At 43.5% G+C, this 19870-nt stretch overlaps 1 protein-coding gene across 1 annotated transcript in view; it reads right to left on the bottom strand.

Moving 5' to 3' along the window:
* Window positions 1–2125: 2125 nt before the first annotated feature.
* SHQ1 (SHQ1, H/ACA ribonucleoprotein assembly factor) overlaps window positions 2126–19870 on the bottom strand; it is an 89766-nt gene continuing 72021 nt past the window's right edge. Inside the window, 2 exon segments of the mRNA XM_007447667.1 lie at window positions 2126–2165; window positions 2167–2670. Coding sequence (XP_007447729.1) covers window positions 2126–2165; window positions 2167–2670 — 544 coding nt within the window.

Here is a 19870-nt window from a genome sequence, read left to right on the forward strand (position 1 = left end):
ACGAGGGCCTCGCCTACTGCCCTGGAAGAATGTCTAGGCTGCACAGGGAGGGGCAACCCAGGTAGAACCCAATGGACTCCGGAGTTCAGGAGACAGAGCTGGGGGCTTGGGGAGTCCAAGGCAGCCTGAGTCTGCAAGACAGAGTACGGGAGAGGGGAGAGCTGCAGAGAACCCCAGATACCTGGAGAGGGTCGAGGACTCAGAGGAGAGCCTATAAATGAGGCCAGGCAAGAACCACATGAAAGGATTAGAGGGACCAGTGCTCAGCACTCACACAGGTGTCTATTTCCATCAGCCGGACTGGAACACTCATAATCCCTGGGGCATGGGAAAATCGTTCCTTAGGACGGGGAAATAGTGTGTCCTAGACGGAGCACTGTTCCAGACCTGCCTAACAAATTACAAAAGCAAGACCCACAAGGATCAAACTATTTCCAAGTAACTTAACTGCATCCCAAAACAAACCTAAAGAATATTTATAAGAACACGTATCCAGTACCCAACGAGGTAAAATTCACAATGTTTATCCAATCAAAGATAATCAGGCATGCAAGGATGACTCCTCTGGGGATTTGTATCTAGAATTTATAAAGAACCCTCCAAACTCAAAAATAAGAAAAGCAACCCAACTTAAAAAAATTGACAAGAGATCTAAACAGACACTTCACCAAAGATATGTGGATGACAAATACACGTGTGAAAAGACGTTCAACATAAGAAGTCTTAAAAGTGCAAAATAAAAGCAGGAGATATGGGCTTCCCTGGTGGCGCAGTGGTTGAGAGTCCGCCTGCCGATGCAGGGGACACGGGTTCGTGCCGCGGTCCGGGAAGATCCCACGTGCTGCGGAGCGGCTGGGCCCGTGAGCTATGGCCGCTGGGCCTGCGCGTCCGGAGCCTGTGCTCCGCAGCGGGAGAGGCCACAACAGTGAGAGGCCCGCGTACAGCAAAATATTTGTTTATTATTTCTGTATTATTTTTCAACTCCAAATTCTGCAGATATTTTTATTGACATAATTTGCAATTTAATTTTCAGATGATCCGAGATGACACATTTTGATCAAAGAAACACTTGATAGAGGAATGGCTGGGGAATGAGGAGGAGAGGCAGGGGGACCAAAAAAAAAAAAAAAAAAGGCAGGAGATACCACTTCACACCTATTAAAATGGTAAAAATGTTAAAAATGGACCACACCAAGTGATGACAAGAATGAGAAAGCAGCAGAGCTCTCACAGGCTGCTGGTGGGCGTGTTAAATGGTACAGCCACTTTGGAAAACAGTTTGGTGGTTTCTTCAACTGTTAAACATACACCTACCATACGGCTCTGTCATTCCACTCCTAGATATTTACCTAAGAGAAATAAGAGCATATGTCCACACAAAGACTTGCACACAAATGTTCATAACAGCTTTATTTGGAACAGCTGAAAGCTGGAAACAACCCAAATGTCCATTTAATGAACTACTACTCAGATATGGAAAAAAAAAAAACACCGCCAAACCTCGATACAGGCTACATCAACGTATCTCAAAATAATTATACTGAATGAAATAAGCCTGACAAAGAAGAGTACATATTATACGATTCAATTTATATTAAATTCTAGGAAATGCAACCTAACGTACAGTGACAGAGCAGATGGAGGATTGCCTGGGGAATGGGGGTGGGTGGCATGCAGAGGCGCGGGTGGGAGAGGGGTGACGAAGGGGCAGGAGGACACTTGGAGATGGTGGGTAAGTACAGCATCTCAACTGCAGTACTCGTTTTATTCGGTGTACGTATCTGTCAACACTTATCACACTATCTGCTTAAGATGTTTGCGGCTTACTGTATGTCCTGCGTATCTCTGTAAAGCTATTCAAAATATTTTAGGGCCCTACCTTCTAGAGTTTCTGGCAGAACTGTTATTCTCATCTCCAAATATTAATTACACTTTGCTTTAAGAAAAACTTTAGAACTTTATTTTTAAAGGTGCAACAAGAAAACCGACCGGTGTCAACATTAGCTCACTGACAAACAATGTTGTATACACTAAGGAAAAGTACAAAGTGAAAATGAAGAATTCTCATTCGGTCAACAAAACCAAATCTGACGTAATTCTCAATAACGAATGAGACCACTCAGAGTCAATTCTTGGGTGTCTGCCGGCTGTCTCTCTTCAGCACGCTGTCCAGCAGCAGAGCCCTTGGGCTCAGAAATCTGAACCGAAGTCTCCAGTTGTTCTCCAAGCTCCTGGATTAGAGGCTCAGATGTCCCAGGAGCCCGGGGAGAGGCGAGCGGCTGTCCCTGACCATCATCAGACCCTGGGAGGACCACGCTTCTGCACATCCCACCATGGTCAGGAAGCAGGGCCGTGCTGCTTTCCTCAACAAAGGGACCGAGCGAGGAAGGCCCTGCCTCACATTCACCACCTCTGGGCTCCTCGTGTTCCGAGTCTGAGTCCTCGGTCTCAGACGATGTGCTGCTCTCTGATTCCTCCGAGTCGCTTGACTCAGAGCTGGAGGAAGGCGCCTGCTGCCCGAAAAGGCGTCGGGCTCCTGCTTTCGATGCAGCTTCTTCCTCCTGAACCAAAAGCGCCGCTGCTTCCAGTTCCTGCAGTTCCAACCCCAGCTGGGCCTTGGTCGGGGATGCTTTCTTTAAGGCTTCCGCAAGAGCTGCCAACTTTCTGGACCTTGAAGACCATTTTAAGAAGAAATGTTAGGACTATTCATTAATTGGTCTGGGGATAACAGGGTCCACAGCTTAAAGAGGTAACAAAATAAAGTTGGATCCATACTTCATATGGCACACAGGATGAATCCCCAGACAGATCAATGATATGAATGGAAAAAAGGAACCAAGTATTACAGGACACGCAGGAGATTTCCCTCATGAGCCTAGAATGAGGAAGGGCTTTCTAACTAGAACTCAAAATCCAGAAGCCACAAAAGAAAGGCAAAGATTGATAAATTCAACTAATAAAAATCAACAAGTTTTGTTGGGCAAAAAGAAAAAAAAAATTACAAGAAAAGTCAAAAGGCTAATGCAAAATTGAGAAAAACATTTGCAATTCATATCACAAAACAGGGCCTAGTTCCCCTAACAGAGTTCTTAAAAATGCAAATAATAATCCATCAGGAAAATGGGCAAAAGACACAAGCAGACAATTCTCATACAAAGAAATACAAATGGCTCTTAAATATATGAAAAGATGTTCAACAACTTCAGTCAAATAAGAGAAATACAAATTAAAGTCGTGCTGAGATATATTTTTCATTTATCAGACTGGCAAAAATCCAAACGTTTGGTAACACTGCCAGCAAGGCTGTGGAGGAAAGGCGCTTTCATACACTGCTGGTGAGAGAGTTAACGGCTACAGTCCCGATGAAGGAGAACCTGGCAATACCTTTCAAAACTGAAAACGTAACATACCCTTGACCCAAGCAAACCCGATTCTGGAAATTAAACACGTAGGCTACACGACACAGGCCCAAGGTACTATTTACTGTGGCACTGTTTCTAATACTCCAAAATAACAAACACCCAAATGTCCATCAACGTGGCATACGGCTATGGCATATCCACACGAAGGAAAAGTCTACAGCTATGTAACAGATGAGGTTCTCCAGGGGCTAACCCAGATATATTGTTTAACAACAAAAGGCCTGCCATATGTATATGCTGCCTTCTATGTTAAACACACACAACAAAGGAAAGACATAAAAACATATTTTATTTGCTTGTACACTTATCCATGAACTCTGGAGAGCTACAGAAAACACTAATACGTGGAGGGGGGCACTGCAGGAGCTGGAAAGATGAAAGATGATGGTGAGAGGGAGACTTGTCACCGCATATTGGTTCTTATTTTTAAAATGTTCATTAGAGTATAGCTGATTTACAATGCTGTGTTAGTTTCTGCTGTACAGCACAGTGAATCAGTTATACATATACATATATCCACTCTTTTTTAGATTCTTTTCCCATATAGGTCGTTAGAGAGTATTGAGTAGAGTTCCCTGTGCTATACAGTAGGTCCTTATTAGTTATCTATTTTATATATGGTATTGTGTATATGTCAATCCCAATCTCCCAATTTATCCCTTCCCCTGCTTCCCCCTTGTTAACCATAACTTTGTTTTCTACATCTGTGACTCTATTTCTGTTTTGTAAATAAGTTCATTTGTACCCTTTTTTTAGATTCCACATATAAGCAATATCACACAATATAAAAATATGGAGCACTTCACAAATTTACATGTCATCCTTGCACAGGAGCCATGCTAATCTTCTCGTATTGTTCCAATTTTAGTATCTGTGCTACTGAACCAAACACTATCGTTCATTTTTAAACCTATGTGAATGGAATACCTATTCAAATTTTTTAACTAAAAAAGAAAAAAAAAGCAGTCAGAGAGCGACATGGAGTGCTTTTCATTTTTAGCAGAAAACCATCTCATGCTATTTCAGAGGATATTTTTGCTACATTTATAACATTACATTATACTGAACAGATAAACTTTTTCATTAACCTGGATTCATTTCAGTAGTTCTGTTTCTGAAGCAACGTGTAAAGCATACTGCAGTTCTCCAAAAACGATACCTTTGCTGTTCCATAGAGGAAAATCTGGTGTGACAAGTGAAAAAAAGTGGCAATGAGTGACATGTCTTCTGGGTTTCCCTAGCTCCAAAGATTAAATGAGTGGCTTGAGACAAACTGGATGAGGTGAGTTCACAGAATAAATTCATTCGTCAAAGCGAAGTCCATCCCATAATACTGGGGAAATGAGGCTTCATCTCAATAGAGCTTAAGTGATAGATGGGGACTTGGGACTTTCATCTAAGTGCCTGGATGTACCTGAGACCCCCCTGTCTCAAAATACTTAACGTTAACAATGAGCTTCCGTGCCCCGCCCCCGGCCCTCCACAAGTGTAACCAGGACCCGAAGCTTCCACTGCAGTCAGTGTCCAAGGGAGGGTAGGACAAGGACAATGGCCGTCATGGATGCACAACTTTCTCTTAAATGAGGAAAACCCCATGTATCGGTGCTGGGATTGCCAGAGCTTAGAAAAGGAAAGATGGTCTGGGATAGAGAGGAAAACTGGGATGAGATCCACTAGAGTTGGTGAATGATTCCCAAAGGGCTATAACTCTGAGTGAACTCTGGTGGGTTTGAGACATCTTTAAAAACACAGTTATGAAATAAGATGATTGCAGTATAATCTACATCCATGTCCAAGACAGCTGTAGATGATGTCCACCGTATATTTTGAAACCTTGGCTACCAGTGGCCACGGTTCTGGTGAGAGCCAGTGGACCAGTTTAAACCCTCCTTACTGCAAGGCCCTGCCAACCTAAGGACTAGTTCACTGCCATCTTCCTCACTGAAAAAGGTCCTCTCTGGGTAATGACACACAGCTTTAAGAGATAAAGAGCCATGAACTTGGGCAAGGAGACAATGCCTCGCATTAAATTATCATATGCAAAATAAAAATCTGAAATAAAAGCCTTCACACTTCAGTAAGCACACACCTCACATGTTTAAGAGCCACGATAAACACTTTCAACAATACACGAAGGACGGCGCTCCACAAACGTCTCACTGCGCTGGCTCCTAACGACAAGCCTATGAATCAGCTTCATTTTTATCCCCACATGACACACGGTGAAACAGAAGCTTGGAGAGGTTAAGAGACCAGCTGAAGTTCACCCCACTGATGAGGGGCAGTCAGGACGGGAAGCCCAGGCCTCTGAGCTCCCGCACTCTCTCTTCCCCACCACAGGGGCTCCCAGGAATTCTCAGGCTCTGAATGAAAAGCTTCCCTTCTTAAGCCCACATTCTTGATTCCTTCCCAACGTGATACCACTCAACACCTCAAAGGAGCAAGTTCTGACTTGCCTAAGGCCCAGAATTCTCCAGAGAAACTAGGACTGGTCCCTTTAGCTCAGCAATCTTAAATGGAGTATACATTTAAGCTTTACCTACAGAGGTTGTAGAATCCCAGGGGGAAAAATGTGAATTATTTTTGTGGATATTCATGAATACAGCAGATATATCTACTCAAGTTAAAACTATGTATACCTTTGTTATTGTCTACTATAAAAATACTACATCTGTCGCTTGTAAGTGCATGAATTTGGAATTTCAAAGCTCCCTACCTGTCATCTTGGCTCTTTTCAGAAAGCATCCCTCACCATGCTGGGACTAAAAAGTGTCAACTCTAACAGGCAGGAAAGTGGCAAGGATGAGGCCCAGGACCCAAACAGAAACTCGTGCCTCTTACCAGCTGAGATGACTTTTTATGCTTCAGAGGAAAGTTTGTTTCTCACTTTTAGCACTGTATTATGTTTAAGATGACCCATTTATATAATGTGTGTAAAAAATGGATTATATGTTTCTTTTTTTTATTCCTTGCCACCCTGATTCATCTCGCTCTCTTTTTTTAAAAAAATAAATTTACTTATTTATTTTTGGCTGTGTTGGGTCTTTGCTGCTGCGCATGGGCTTTCTCTAGTTGCAGCGAGTGGGGTCTACTATTTGCTGTGGTGCGTGGGTTTCTCATTGCGGTGGCTTCTCATTGCGGTGGCTTCTCTTGTTGTGGAGCATGGGCTTCAGTAGTTGTGCGCATGGGCTTAGCTGCTCCGCGGCATGTGGGATCTTCCCAGACCAGGGCTCGAACCCGTATCCCCTGCATCGGCAGGCAGATTCTTAACCGCTGCGCCACCAGGGAAGTCCCTCTATTTCTTATTATCCCACTTTTACTACCTCAAGCTCTCTAGTTTCCCTAGTTGATATTAAACTTTTGATAGAAACTTTACAGAAGAAGCATTTTGACCTCTCAAAGAATGCTGGGATAAAAAACTAATTAAAATGTTCAAAATATCATTTGGTGTAGAATGTGACCCAACAGCCTGAGGAATGAAAGTTGGATTTGTTTCTATTCAATCATTTTACACAGATAACTTAGCAGTCGCTGTTCACAGAAAAGGAAATTATTCCTCTGGAGAAAAAAAATTAAGCCATGAAAGAGTAGCCTCTTTGTTCTTTCAAGCACTGGCACAATTGGAGTTGGTTCTAACTCTGCCACTCTTGTAAATTCTAGAATCTAACTCTGTAATCCTTTCCATTTCAGAAAACACCTCATTTAACGCAGTTAGTGGTTTTTCACTGTCACACTCAAAACAGACCAGGCTAGGTCGTGTCAAAAAGCCTTGTCAAATGACATTATTAGTTAACTAGAATGCTACAAAAACCAGGTACATGTGGATATACTCAATGAACACATACGCTGAGTTACTAGTTGTACTTATAGTATATATTTTATATCTAAGTGAAGAACTCCTACCTGTTAAGATATATTTACAGAGTGAAGAGATTCAGCATTTAAAAGACACATGATAGATCGTACTAATGTCGTATTTTAATAGAATTATACTCAACACAGGTTTTTCTTAGAAAATTTTTGGAAACGTAATCCTGCCATGTAGCTTTAAAAAAAAAAACAAAACTCTGCCATTCTGTTTATAGATGTGAAATAATATCCTATCTGAAGGAATTTTTTTTAATTAAAGACTGCCTTCTGACAAGTTACAGTAAATCCAACTGCCATGAAAGAGTAACAGTAACAGCTGAGGGTATATGCCTTTACTGTGGCTAAGCTGATATAAAATTTCCTCAATTATTTTGCATTTGGCAACTGAATTTAGGGGGAAAAAAATAAAGGGAACCGTAGCCTTATGAAACAGCCAAAACAAAGTGCAAAAGGAGCCCTGAAATGCAGGAAAAAGAAAACTAGGTATAAATAGAAAGCATACATCCTGTTTCTTGCTGTAGAGTTTTGTCTCAAACTATCAATCAACTTTTCACCACTTCCTGCAATAGCAGGCCTACTATAAATCTTGTAGTAACTGACTAGGTTTCATTTCCTCTGCCAAAACCTGCTAACCTGCCAGGCATGACATACTGACACTAGAGCCAGCAACTGATAATGTAGGACAGGACTCCAGTGAGGCCACTCCAGACACATTTCATACTGGATGATGATGGAATACGCTGACTTGGCCTTCTAATTTCGAAGCGCAGACACACACACACACACACACACACACACACACACACACACACTCGGGTTCTTTCTGGGAACAAACAGTATATCAACTTTCTTTTTAAAAGGCAATGATGATAATGACATATAATCATAATTCTTCTCTACTGAAAAGAACCAGTTCCAAACTTCAAACTCCTCTGCCCAAAATACATTTATGCAAAACCTGATCTAAATAAAAGGTCATGCATTAGCTACAGGTAGAAGGTGCTAGTGAAACTCTACTCTGAAAAGTGCCACGAAAGACAAACAGCAACTGATGCACAGATGAATACAGAACTGCCTGTCCTTACTCTCTAAGAGTAAAAACCATTTCCATCTCAGTCATTAACAGAAACAACTGATCTCTTTGAACAAGAAATTACCGATTCTGTATGTCATCTGACATACAGAAAATACTGCAAGGTAAGAGTCATTCATGGAAGCAACCTAAGTGTCCATCGACAGATGAATGGATAAAGAAAATGTGGCACATATATACAATGGACTATTACTCAGCCATAAAAAGACACAAAATTGAGTTATTTGTAGTGAGGTGGATGGACCTAGAGTCTGTCATAAAGAGTGAGGTAAGTCAGAAAGAAAATACCGTATGCTAACACATATATACAGAATCTTAAAAAAAAAAAAAAAGGGTTCTGAACCTACGGGCAGGACAGGAATAAAGACGCAGACGTAAAAAAGGGACTTGAGGACACGGGGAAGGGGAAGGGTAAGCTGGGACGAAGTGTGAGAGTAGCATGGACATATAGGACATATATACACTACCAAATGTAAAATAGCTAGCTAGTGGGAAACAGCCGCATAGCACAGGGAGATCAGCTCGGTGCTTTGTGACCACCTAGAGGGGTGGGATAGGGAGGGTGGGAGGGAGACGCAAGAGGGAGGGGATATGGGGATATATGTATACGTATAGCTGATTCACTTTGTTATACAGCAGAAACTACCACACCATTGCAAAGCAATTATACTCCAATAAAGATGTTAAAAAAAAGTCATTTATGCCATATTGAGTTTGGGCCAATGAAATAATTTTTCATCCTATTTTCAACTTGACTTAATACCATTCTTTGGGGCTGGATTATGAAAAACAACACCTAGTCCATGGATCATTAGAATAATTTTCCGAAAACTCCGTGTATTAGTTTCCAGTGACTGTCATAACAAACTACCACAAACTGGGTGGCTTCAAACAGCAGAAATTTATCCTCTTACAGCTCTAGAGGCTAGAAGTCCAAAATCAAGGTATCAGGAGGGCTGCTTCCTTCTGAGGACTCAAAGGGGAGAATCTGTTCCATGCCTATTTCTTAGCTTCAGGTGTTGCCAGGAATCCGTGGCTTATAGACACATCACTCTTAAACTCTGCTTCTGTCACCACCTGCCATTCTCTCTGTGTGTCACATAGCTGTCTTCCCTCTGGACGTGTCTCTGTGTCTCTTCTCCTCATAAGAATACCAGTCATATTGGATTAAGGGTCCATCCTACACCAATATGACCCCATCTTAACAATAATTTACATCTACGACAACCCTATTTCCAGATGAAGTCACATTCTAGGGTTCCGAGAAGGATATGAATTGGGTGAGGCACTATCCAACCCAGTGCAGCCTGGCTTCTAGCCCCCCCAATTCATGGCTGTCCCACGTGCAATATACATTCACCCGTCTCAACGTCCCCAAGGTCTCAATCCATTCCACCATCAATTCTAGGTCCAAAATCTCATCTAAACCTCATCTCAATCAGGTTTAGGTGAGTCTCCGGGTATGTTCCATCCTGAGGTAAATTCCTCTCTGTCCACAGACCTGTGAAACTAAAAAACAAGTTATCTGTTGCAAAATATAATGGTTGGATAGGTATAGAAAAGACATTCTCATTGCAGAAGGGAGAAAATGGAAAGGATAAAGGAGTTACCATTGCAAAGCAAGTTCACAATGTACAGGTCAAATTCCATTCGTTTTTTTTTTTTAAAACATCTTTATTGGAGTATAATTACTTTACATTGTTGTGTTAGTTGCCGCTGTACAACAAAGTGAATCAACTATACATATACACATATCCCCATATCCCCTCCCTCTTGAGTCTCCCTCCCTCCCACCCCTCTAGGTGGTCACAAAGCACAGAGCTGATCTCCCTGTGCTATGCGGCTGCTTCCTACTAGCTATCTGTTTTACATTTGGTAGTGCATATATGTCCATGCCACTCTCTCACCTTCTCACAGCTTACCCTTCCTCCTCCCCGCGTCCTCAAGTCCATTTGCTACGCACAAGAGCAGACTTCTAACCCCAATCCAGGCCCCTGTCAAGACCAGCTGGTCAGTAGCTCAGCACACACACCACACCCTGCTGGGTACAACCACCTCTCATGTAAGCAATGGACGTAAAAGTCTGCTCAGGCTTGGACTTTCAAGAACTGCCTTAGGAAGCCTTGGATTTGAAAGCCACACTGGACAACAGTGCTGACAAGCGTTCATCTACAGAAAATCAAAATTGGGGAAGGCCAATTTTCTTAATGGTTGCTTATGTTCTCTCAAAAACTACTTTAGTTCAACTACAGTGAAAGGCATTTGTCTATCGGAACATCCTTAAGTGACAGTCCCTAGCCTATCCAAGGAGAATTTTAAAATAGTCTTAATAAAGGTAACTGATATCAATGACGCATATTTCGTTTCTCTCCTTAATAAAGCCCTGCTACTTACAGTGGAGTCCCTGGACAGCAGCAGCAGTATCATCTCAGAACCTGTGAGAACTGCAAAACCCCAGGGCCTATCCCAGACCCCTGAATCAGAATCTGCAATTTTAACAAGCTCCCAGGGGACCTGTATGCTCAGTGAAGTCTGAGAGGCACTGCTTCAGACAGCCGTGACCGTGTCGGAGCGATGATTATGATCACCTTACGCTTTACAGCTCTCAGCATCGCTGACTCAATCTGACCAAACAGCTGGCAGGGTGGGACTGGCACGAGGCTCTCCCCCGCTCCTGGGTCAGCTCTGAAGCTTCAGCCTTCAGCCACTCAGCCACCTGGGCTCCAGGTCAAGGTGCGAGGAGCCCTTCTCTAATGGCCCTTTGGCTCAAGAGTTCTCTCCGTGGCCTTTCTTCTAGGCCCGCTTGATCCTGAGGCTCGTTCTCAGAAACATCTCATCTCCCAGCACCGATTGTACAAAGCTGGGATCAGCTGCTTTCTTGCACAACATCTTCAGCCTCTGCAGAGATCTCTCCCAGGGGCAGGCTCCAGAAGCCTGCTCCTCCCCCACTCCCTCTCCAGCCTGGTTAGACCCCACCCTGCGCCCGCCCTAGCCCCACCGCCCTCCTCCGATTGCTTCCTCACCTCCAGTATGGGCCTCTCCCACAAGTAACCGCTACATCCAGGTCTCACTGAAACAACGCGGCAGACGCATTTCTCATTCATTCATTCATTCAATATCTACCGAAAGTACTATGTGCCTAAGCACTGAGCAAAACAGATAAGGACCTTCATGCTCATGGAGCTTATACTCTTGTTTAGGAAAAGATAGACAACGAACAGAAACTAAGTAAATACAGAGTGTGCTAGATGGTAAAACTGCTATGGGAAAAACACAGCTGAAAAGTGGCCCAGGAGTGCTAAGGACAGAGGGGATTCAATTTTTTACGTGTTTAGAGAAGACCTGGCTGAAGGTGACATAAGAGACCAAATACATTGAATAGCCTAAAGTGTGAGACCTGGCTTTATTCTTGCTTTTTACTTAGTCCATTTCTTCCTGGCATGAACCTCCAGCCCACTGAACTTGGTACAATACTCACATCCAACCGCTGCTCCCAGCCTAAAAGCCATGTGGGTGTCAATTCCCACGTAGCTGTCTCTAATCTCCAGATCGTGTATCCATGCCTAGAAAACTGCTCCTCCTACCTTCCACTCTCCTGAGCCTGATACCCAATCTGCGCTGTCCCACGTTCAAGGAAAATGACAACGGCCTATCGTATTTCTAAAAGGAAGACCCAGAGGTTTAGTAAAAGAGGAGAAAAATTCTGGCCAAGCCAGAATTTTATAGTATTTCATACTATAAATATAAGCTAGATAAAATTACTTAAGGGCTCAAGAACGTATCTTTCTACAGCTGACTTTTCTCTGCTAAGAAACTGTGAAAGATGCCATAGGAAGGCCTCACGCTCAGCCACCAGGGAAACAAGGGCAAAGATTACAGCAGATCCACGCCCCTGGTATGGGTGGAGGATGGGGCATTAAAGGCACAATTAATTCTCCTTTAAGGACTGAGCAAGCCACTCTGTTGAACTCTACACAAACGCAGGCTGGAGGGAACCAGATAGATAATTGAGCCCAGGGTTGTCTGGCAGAGCTTTACGTAAAGATGGAAATGTTTTAGATCTGTACTATCTAACATGGTAGCCACAAGACACATGTGACAACTGAGCACTTGAAATGTCCAGCGTGACTGAGGAATTGAATCCTAAATCTTACTTTATTTTAATTAATCTACACTAAAATAGCCTCACATGGCTATGAATACAAAATTCGACCAACAAGATCGAATCGAAAGCCCTAATTCCCTGTGACAACGATGAGGCCTAGACAAAGCTAAGAGTACAGGGCTACCACAGCCTGGAGCACTAATATTCCACACAGGCACCAGACTGGAGGGTTTTGAACTGCTTTCATATGCGTGAGCCCGTGTGATCCTTTCCTCAGTCACATGGGCTAAGCAGGTATGAATGACTCTCTACACTTCACCAGTGCTCACAGGCCAACATGTGCCTGATGCCAGAGGGTAAATCCGGGGGATGGCCAGGGCTTCTAACACGCAACCTGCTGTGTGCCAGCTCCCACCGAAGCAGTGGCACCATCTGGGTACTCAGAGGGCTTATTACCTACGTGAAACAAGAGGCTGGAAGACCACACTAGCCAGGAGAATCGCTGAAGAACCTTTCCTATGTTGGGGGATCCAACCCTTGGCAAAACATTTACGCAAATTAAGCCTTCTAGGATACTTGTATCAGCACGGAAACTAAAATTTATTCTCTATTTTAAGGTAGTGACCATGACTCTCAAAAATTACTTTGTTGGACATCGCTTAAGAATTCTATGTTCACTTTAGCATCAAGACATACAGGCGAAAACTCTGCTATAATGAGAACTGAAGAGTTGCCAAGATGTCCAATCAGACCCAAATTACTATCTACGAAAATTACTGATTACTAAAAATAAGAATGAAAAAGTGGTTCCAAAATATCATTTGACTAAATACAGGAATACACAGTACAACTGAAACCCCCAGTTAGATGGCTGTGAGTACCAAACCTGCTGGCTGAACAGCATTTCGTGTTCCTCCAAGAACTGGACGCAAAAGCCTAATTATGGTTAGATTCAGACGATGTGATCAAAAAGCTTCCCACATGGGGCGAGGGACGTAAGGGCTTTTCTCCTTTCGTTCCTCGTGGGGGCATCCGGGTAAGTTTTTTCTTGGAGCCACCTCACTCCAAAGGGGTGAATCCAGCCCCACCAGGAACACTCGACAAAGCTGGGCTTTGATCGCAGCTGCGGCTCCCACCTGTTGAAAAAGGCAGCCATGGCGATGCAGCACTTCCTCCCCTTGCTCACAAACACAAGAAATCGGCAGAGATAAGCTGACACGGAAAACATTACACAAATCGCTGACCCTGCTGCAGGCAGAGAAGAGCTGCCTCTGCTCGGCTTTGATTTTCTGGAGCCAAGCCCGGGGGTGAAGAGGCGGGGGGACTTTATTCTTTTCCGGGGCTCCCATGGCAAGGTGAGTGCAGACGGAGCCCAGAGGAACACCACGTGCAGAAGAAAGGGAAAGAAAGAAATAAACAGAACAGGAACCCGGGCTAAACTGATCCGCAGCCAGGAGGAAAGATCACAGCCCTAGTGAAGAGCAACTAGGGTTTTACAGGATTTGTGGAATCGCACAGAGCGGGGAGCTCTGGCTGTGCTCTCGGTCGTGCTGCTGTTCCTGCTGAATGAAGCCAATAAGTATGTGCCTTAGGTCTTCTTGATGCATTTTCCACTCCTATTGTTTAGTGTGTGTCCAAAGAAGAGAACAAGAGCGTACCTCCCCGTGTCCAGGAATGGGGCTGGAAACAGAGCAAAGCACAACCAGCAGTTTTCTCCTTGACACACACGCAGACCAGTCTCGACTTCATAAGTGGCCTATTTGCTGCTTAAGGGTCATCCACAGTTTGCCTTTTTAAAAACAGGGCTTAAAATGAGCCACCCGGTTGACTGCTGTGCGCCTCATCCGTCTGTGTTCAGCTTCGGAAACTGAGCCCACTGTAACGTGGTCACTGCTGCCACCCATGTGCCACATTGACTGAGGGCCCGAGATCTGCAGGGCGTTTCTCTAGCCCGAGCAGCGCAGCAGTGCCCAAGCAAAGCCTGGATCCTGCTCTCATGGAGCCTGCAGTTTGAAAGGAAGAAAGGACAGGGTCCTCTGAGCCAGTCTCAGAGCCCGTATCCAAGAGGCCAAGACCACAAACTCTGCTGCCCTCACCAGTCAGGCAGATGGAGTCGCATGGAAGGGGCGGGGGTCTGTGCAGAATGGAGCACCCTTGTCCCATACAGGGGAGACCGCTGGCCTCAGCTCTGGCCAGCTGTCACCAAGTGGGGACGTGGGCTCCGCAACTGCCAGAACTTCTCCGTTAGTTCCAGAGCAGCTGTAAATCCAGACTTTGACATAAAATCTTCCAGTTTTTAAGCGCTGACAACCAATTCGAAGTTTTAGAAAACTCACTGAGAACCAATAGTGACCCAAGGGCCACCAGCTTGCAACTCTTACATGCTGCAGACTTAACTGCATCTCCCCAATGCTCTAACATATTCTATATACCCTGGCACATTCCCGCTCCACCAGCGCGACCAGTTCACCACTGCTCTCACTCCCAGCACAACTGTTTTAACTTCGTGGATTTGCCTCAAGTTGTGTCCCTGCCTTGCACACCTCCCTCCTTGCTCTCTGTGCCTGGTCAGACCCCACCCATCTTCAGTTCCCAGGTCAAGCCCCGTACTCCACTCAGCCCTGTAGACCACGCCAAGTTCCCTCTTCTCTTAATCAATACCTTTTATTTTATTTTATTTATTTAATTTATTTTTGGCTGCATTGGACCTTAGTTGCGGCACGCGGGCTCTCTAGTTGTGGTGTGCAGGCTTAGTTGCCCTGTGGCATGTGGAATCTTAGTTCCCTGACTAGGGATCAAACCCACGTCCCCTGCACTGGAAGGCGGATTCTCAAACACTGGACCACCAGGGAAGTCCCTGAATCAATATCTTTCTTACGGCTGTATCACCCGCTGTATCACTGGCAATGAGGCGGATTCTCTCCGTAATCCACGAATTCTGCCATTTACATATGTTTTCTCCCCAGCAAGACTAAATGCTCATTAATAGAAACCACACTGGAACTTCGTCAACAGAGACAGAGCATGCAGTGTTAACAGAGAGGGTGGGTTAATGACCCACCACAGCAAGGTGGTTAGGAGCTCAGGTTCTGACAAGCAGGCCTGGGTTTCTTCATCTCTTTGAGCCTCAGTTTCCATACCTGTAACCTGGGGCCATAATAAAATGGGGCCATAACCCAAATCATATAAAACCTATGAGATTAAGAGACATGATGAATATACAGCACTTAGCACAATGCCTGGCATGCAGTAAGCTATTATTATCATGGACCAACTGCCTGATTCAGCCAATGTCATTGTTAAACAAGCAATGCATCAATGGAGGAACTTTGTTGTTTGCAAGCCATTAATTGACTACTTAGTCTGTGCTAATGTGCTCTAAGCATACTGCATGTGTCAGCTCATCTAATTTGCCTAATTCCACCAATTTTGTGGATAGCTGAGGCACAGAAAGTTTAAATGACTTGTCCAAGGCCATACAGATCTGAAGCCAGCCAACTGGCCCACTGGCTCCCATAATCTTAACCATGGCACTCGATGGCCTCTCTACATTTCTAATGGCAAGGGACAAACTTTTCGACCTCAACCTTTTCAAATCAATAACAGGATCTGGCTTTGTGGACCATGGCTTAAGATGACAGAATGATCAGGGCTTCATTTGCACCAGACTATATCTCAGAAGTCCCAAGAAGAAGGCGTTTGCTTTTCTGTCAGTTTGGCCAAGGGCTGTCTATTCAATAAAATGAGAATGATGAAGAAAAGAGAAAAAGGGCCAGGAAGTACCATAAAATTACAGCTATCATTATGGAAGGCAAAAACTGTGACACAGATTAATACTAACAGAAATTGCTGATCACAGGAAAAACTGGAGAGGGGATAAGAACAATGTTTGTAGCCTCCAACATCCACACAGAAGACAGGAAAGAGGCAAACGCATCTTGCTTATCTTTCAGACGGCAAAGAAGGAAAGTGATGAAACTGCAGACAGTGAACTCAAAACCCATGAACTGTGCGCATTAGGAGGTGAAGTGGTGTCCCCAGGAGCTGGCATGGGTTCACAGAAACGGATGCCATCCCTTGGACTGGCCTCAGCCTGCGAGCCCTGGGCAAAGATTGTGCCTGGGCTTTAGGAAGGCATATGACAGTCTCCTGCGGCTTCCTTATGGGTGAAATACAGAACATGGGGGTGTATGGTTATAAAGCTGACTGGACTCACATCCGACCTTACAGGTAAGATTAATTTCAACCTGAAGGAAGGGACCTAGTGGAAGAGTAAAAAGTTTTGACGCCAGACTTCTTCATTCAACGTGTATTCACCGTCTTAGGTGAAAACATGGAGCGTTCGTTCGTCCTAATTCCTTAAGGGCACAAGCCTTACTAATTCCTCTTCAGTTCCCGGGCCTCTCATCTTGTGCTTCGCATACAGAAGAAGCCCCCAAAGTGATTTTACTTATGGGATTTCAGGAGTCAAGTTTACAAAGAGTGTTACAAAAGTAAAGAGATCAGGAAATAGCTGGGATGACAGATTCTAGTTCCAAAAAGGTTAAAGCAGGTGCACGGGACAAAACCAAATTCAACAGGGTAAAAACCAGGGAACAGATACAAAGTTCTCAATAGCTGATACCTGAGAAATTATAATTGTAAATAATTAAACAACGTCTGAGACAAAAATCTTAAGGGTTTTGGTTAATGGTAAACTAGGAATAACGAGTGTGTTGAGGTTTCCAACTGTAAGTAGATGAGCTCCCAGACCACATTAATACAGGAATGGTGATAAAAAATGAGAGTGACAGCTCCTTTCTACTTTCTGGCCAAACCTGGAGGATTATATTTAACCTGGAGGATACTTTAAAAGGGTACTGACCCCGAAAAGGAGAGGGGAGGCACTGACAAAGTACAATTTGCCTTTTAAAAAGAGATCAGGAAGGGGGACGTCCCTGGTGGTCCAGTGGGTAAGACTCTGCACTCCCAGTGCAGGGGGGCCGGGTTCAGTCCCTGGTCGGGGAACTAGATCTCGCATGCATGCCGCAACTAAGAGTTTGCATGCCGCAACTAAGACCCAGTGAAGCCAAAATAAATAAGTAATCAATAACTAAGTAAACATTAAACAAAGAGAGAGAGAGAGAGGGAGAGACCAGAAGGGCAAAGAAGTAGAAATTCTGGACCTGTAAGAATCATTGAAAGGCAGAAGAGGCCGATCGAGAAGACTTAGAAGGAATGCAATAGCAATCCCCTAGACAGATAAAAACAGGTATTTGAAGAGAGAAAGGAATTATTCCATATGGGTCCAGAATTAAAACTAATGAGAAAAAAAGTAGATTTCAGTCCAATTCAAAGGAGAACTTTCAAACAATCTAAGGTGCTTCAGAGGAGAACCAGCCCCCTCCTCCATCAGTCAGCCTGCAGACGTGCCAAGTGCCTCATGCCAAGGACTAGAAATCACATAGTGTCGACAGTGCACAGGGAACTGACCCACAAAGTAAAGGCTGGCACGGGAGGAGATTTTGCCAGACATCTCAACTCTATGACTGACTGGATTACAATGATCATCACCAGGACAAGTGACGCCAGCATTAGCTTCAAGCCTTACAATGGAGAGATGACTTTGTTGGTGTCATCAGAGAAAGCTTCAGGCAAAATGTAACATTTCTGGTAGAGAAAATGGAATGTACAAAGGCAATGAAGGGCTGAAGCTCTTGGCAAATTTGGGAAATGCTGAGTGTATCTGCAAGGAGAGAGGGAGGGTGCCCAATGAGCAGGAGTGAGGGAAGAACTATAAAAGAGGAGGACGAGGACCCAAAGGGTCTTGAACCCAGCTCAGGCATCATTTCGGCTCCTAACCTTGGCAGGGGGAATCGTGGAGAACTGCTGAGCAGGACAGCCATGAGCAAAATTGCATTTCAGGATGACAGGACTGGCATTGTTGTTGGAAGAAAACAAGACAGGGAGTGAGACTCTGGGGGCAAGGAAAACATAGGGGACACTCTGGCAGGAAATGAGAAAATACAGGCCTGAATTAAAGGAAAGGCAGTGACACCAAAAAGAGGAATTTAAGTGAAAGAAGTTATATAGGACAAATTAAAAAGACCTGCTGGATTGATCCAGTGTGGAGTGGGGTGTCAGAGACACACACACTTGAATCAGGGAACCCAGACAGGACAACGTACCTAACAGTAAGACCAGAAACCCCCAAAACACCTAAACTGGCTCCCAAATTACTGATCCATCACAGCTTTATATCAAATGTTCAGTATACAAAAAATTATAAGAGTTTGTAGTTATTTTTGAATCTGAAACCAGTCATCGAAAGTTTATTGAAACGATGTTCCCAAAAATTAACTCCTCCGAGGACAGAAAGAAAATATGCCAGGCAAATATTAACCAAAAGAAAGCTGGGACCTCCATATTGGTATCAGACAAAATAGATTGTAAGGCAAAAAAGCATTATCAGTGATAAAAGAAGACCACTACATAATAAACACTGCAGTTCTCCAGGGAGCTGTAACTGGGAGACAAAATATTAGTTATTGTAAACTACTAGCACCAAATAACATGCCTCAAATCATAAAGTAAAAGCTGACCACAGGTTGACAGGAAGAAATTGACAAGTTCACTAATATAGTAAGAGACTTTCACACACCTTTCAATCCAAAAATTGATAGATTAAACAGACAAAATAAATCATTAAGGATATAAAAACGTAAACAGCCCAACTGACAAGTTTCAACAATAGACAGACATACAAATTAGCAGCTAACAATCAGAGCATAAACCTTACTTTCAGGCTTCAAAATTTAAGAAAATGATCATGCTAGGCATAAAGTGAATCTCAACAAATTAAATTCTCTGACAGAAATGCAATGAAGTTGGAAATCAGTAACAAAGGCATTACATAAAAACCCCATACACTTGGAGAAACACACTTCTAAACATTTCATGAGTAAAATCAGAAAATTTTGGAATAGAATAATAATGAAAATTCAGTATATTTCACAACCTTGAAGATGCATACAAAGCAGGTATTTGGAGGAAAGTTTATAGACTTAAATGAAGAAAGGTCCAGAGTTAACCAGTTAATAAGCATCTATGTAAGAAGTCAGAAAAAACAGCATAACAAATTTCCCAAAACAGAACGAATAAAATGACATAGATAAAAGCAAAAAGTAATGAAATAGAAGACAAAAAGAGGGGATCAAGAGAGTAAAATATTGGTTCTTTGATAAACTAATCAAATATACTCTCTTGCAAGATGGATCAAAAAAAGAAGAAACAAAAACAAGAAAGCACAAATACACAGGAATGTAAAGTAAGAAAATTATAGATACTGTAGAGAAGAAAACAGATAAGAGGAAATAAGAACAACTTTATGTTAGAAAGTTT

Source organism: Lipotes vexillifer, unplaced genomic scaffold, assembly GCF_000442215.2.
Source record: "Lipotes vexillifer unplaced genomic scaffold, Lipotes_vexillifer_v1.1 scaffold1008, whole genome shotgun sequence".
Classification (NCBI taxonomy): domain Eukaryota; kingdom Metazoa; phylum Chordata; class Mammalia; order Artiodactyla; family Lipotidae; genus Lipotes; species Lipotes vexillifer.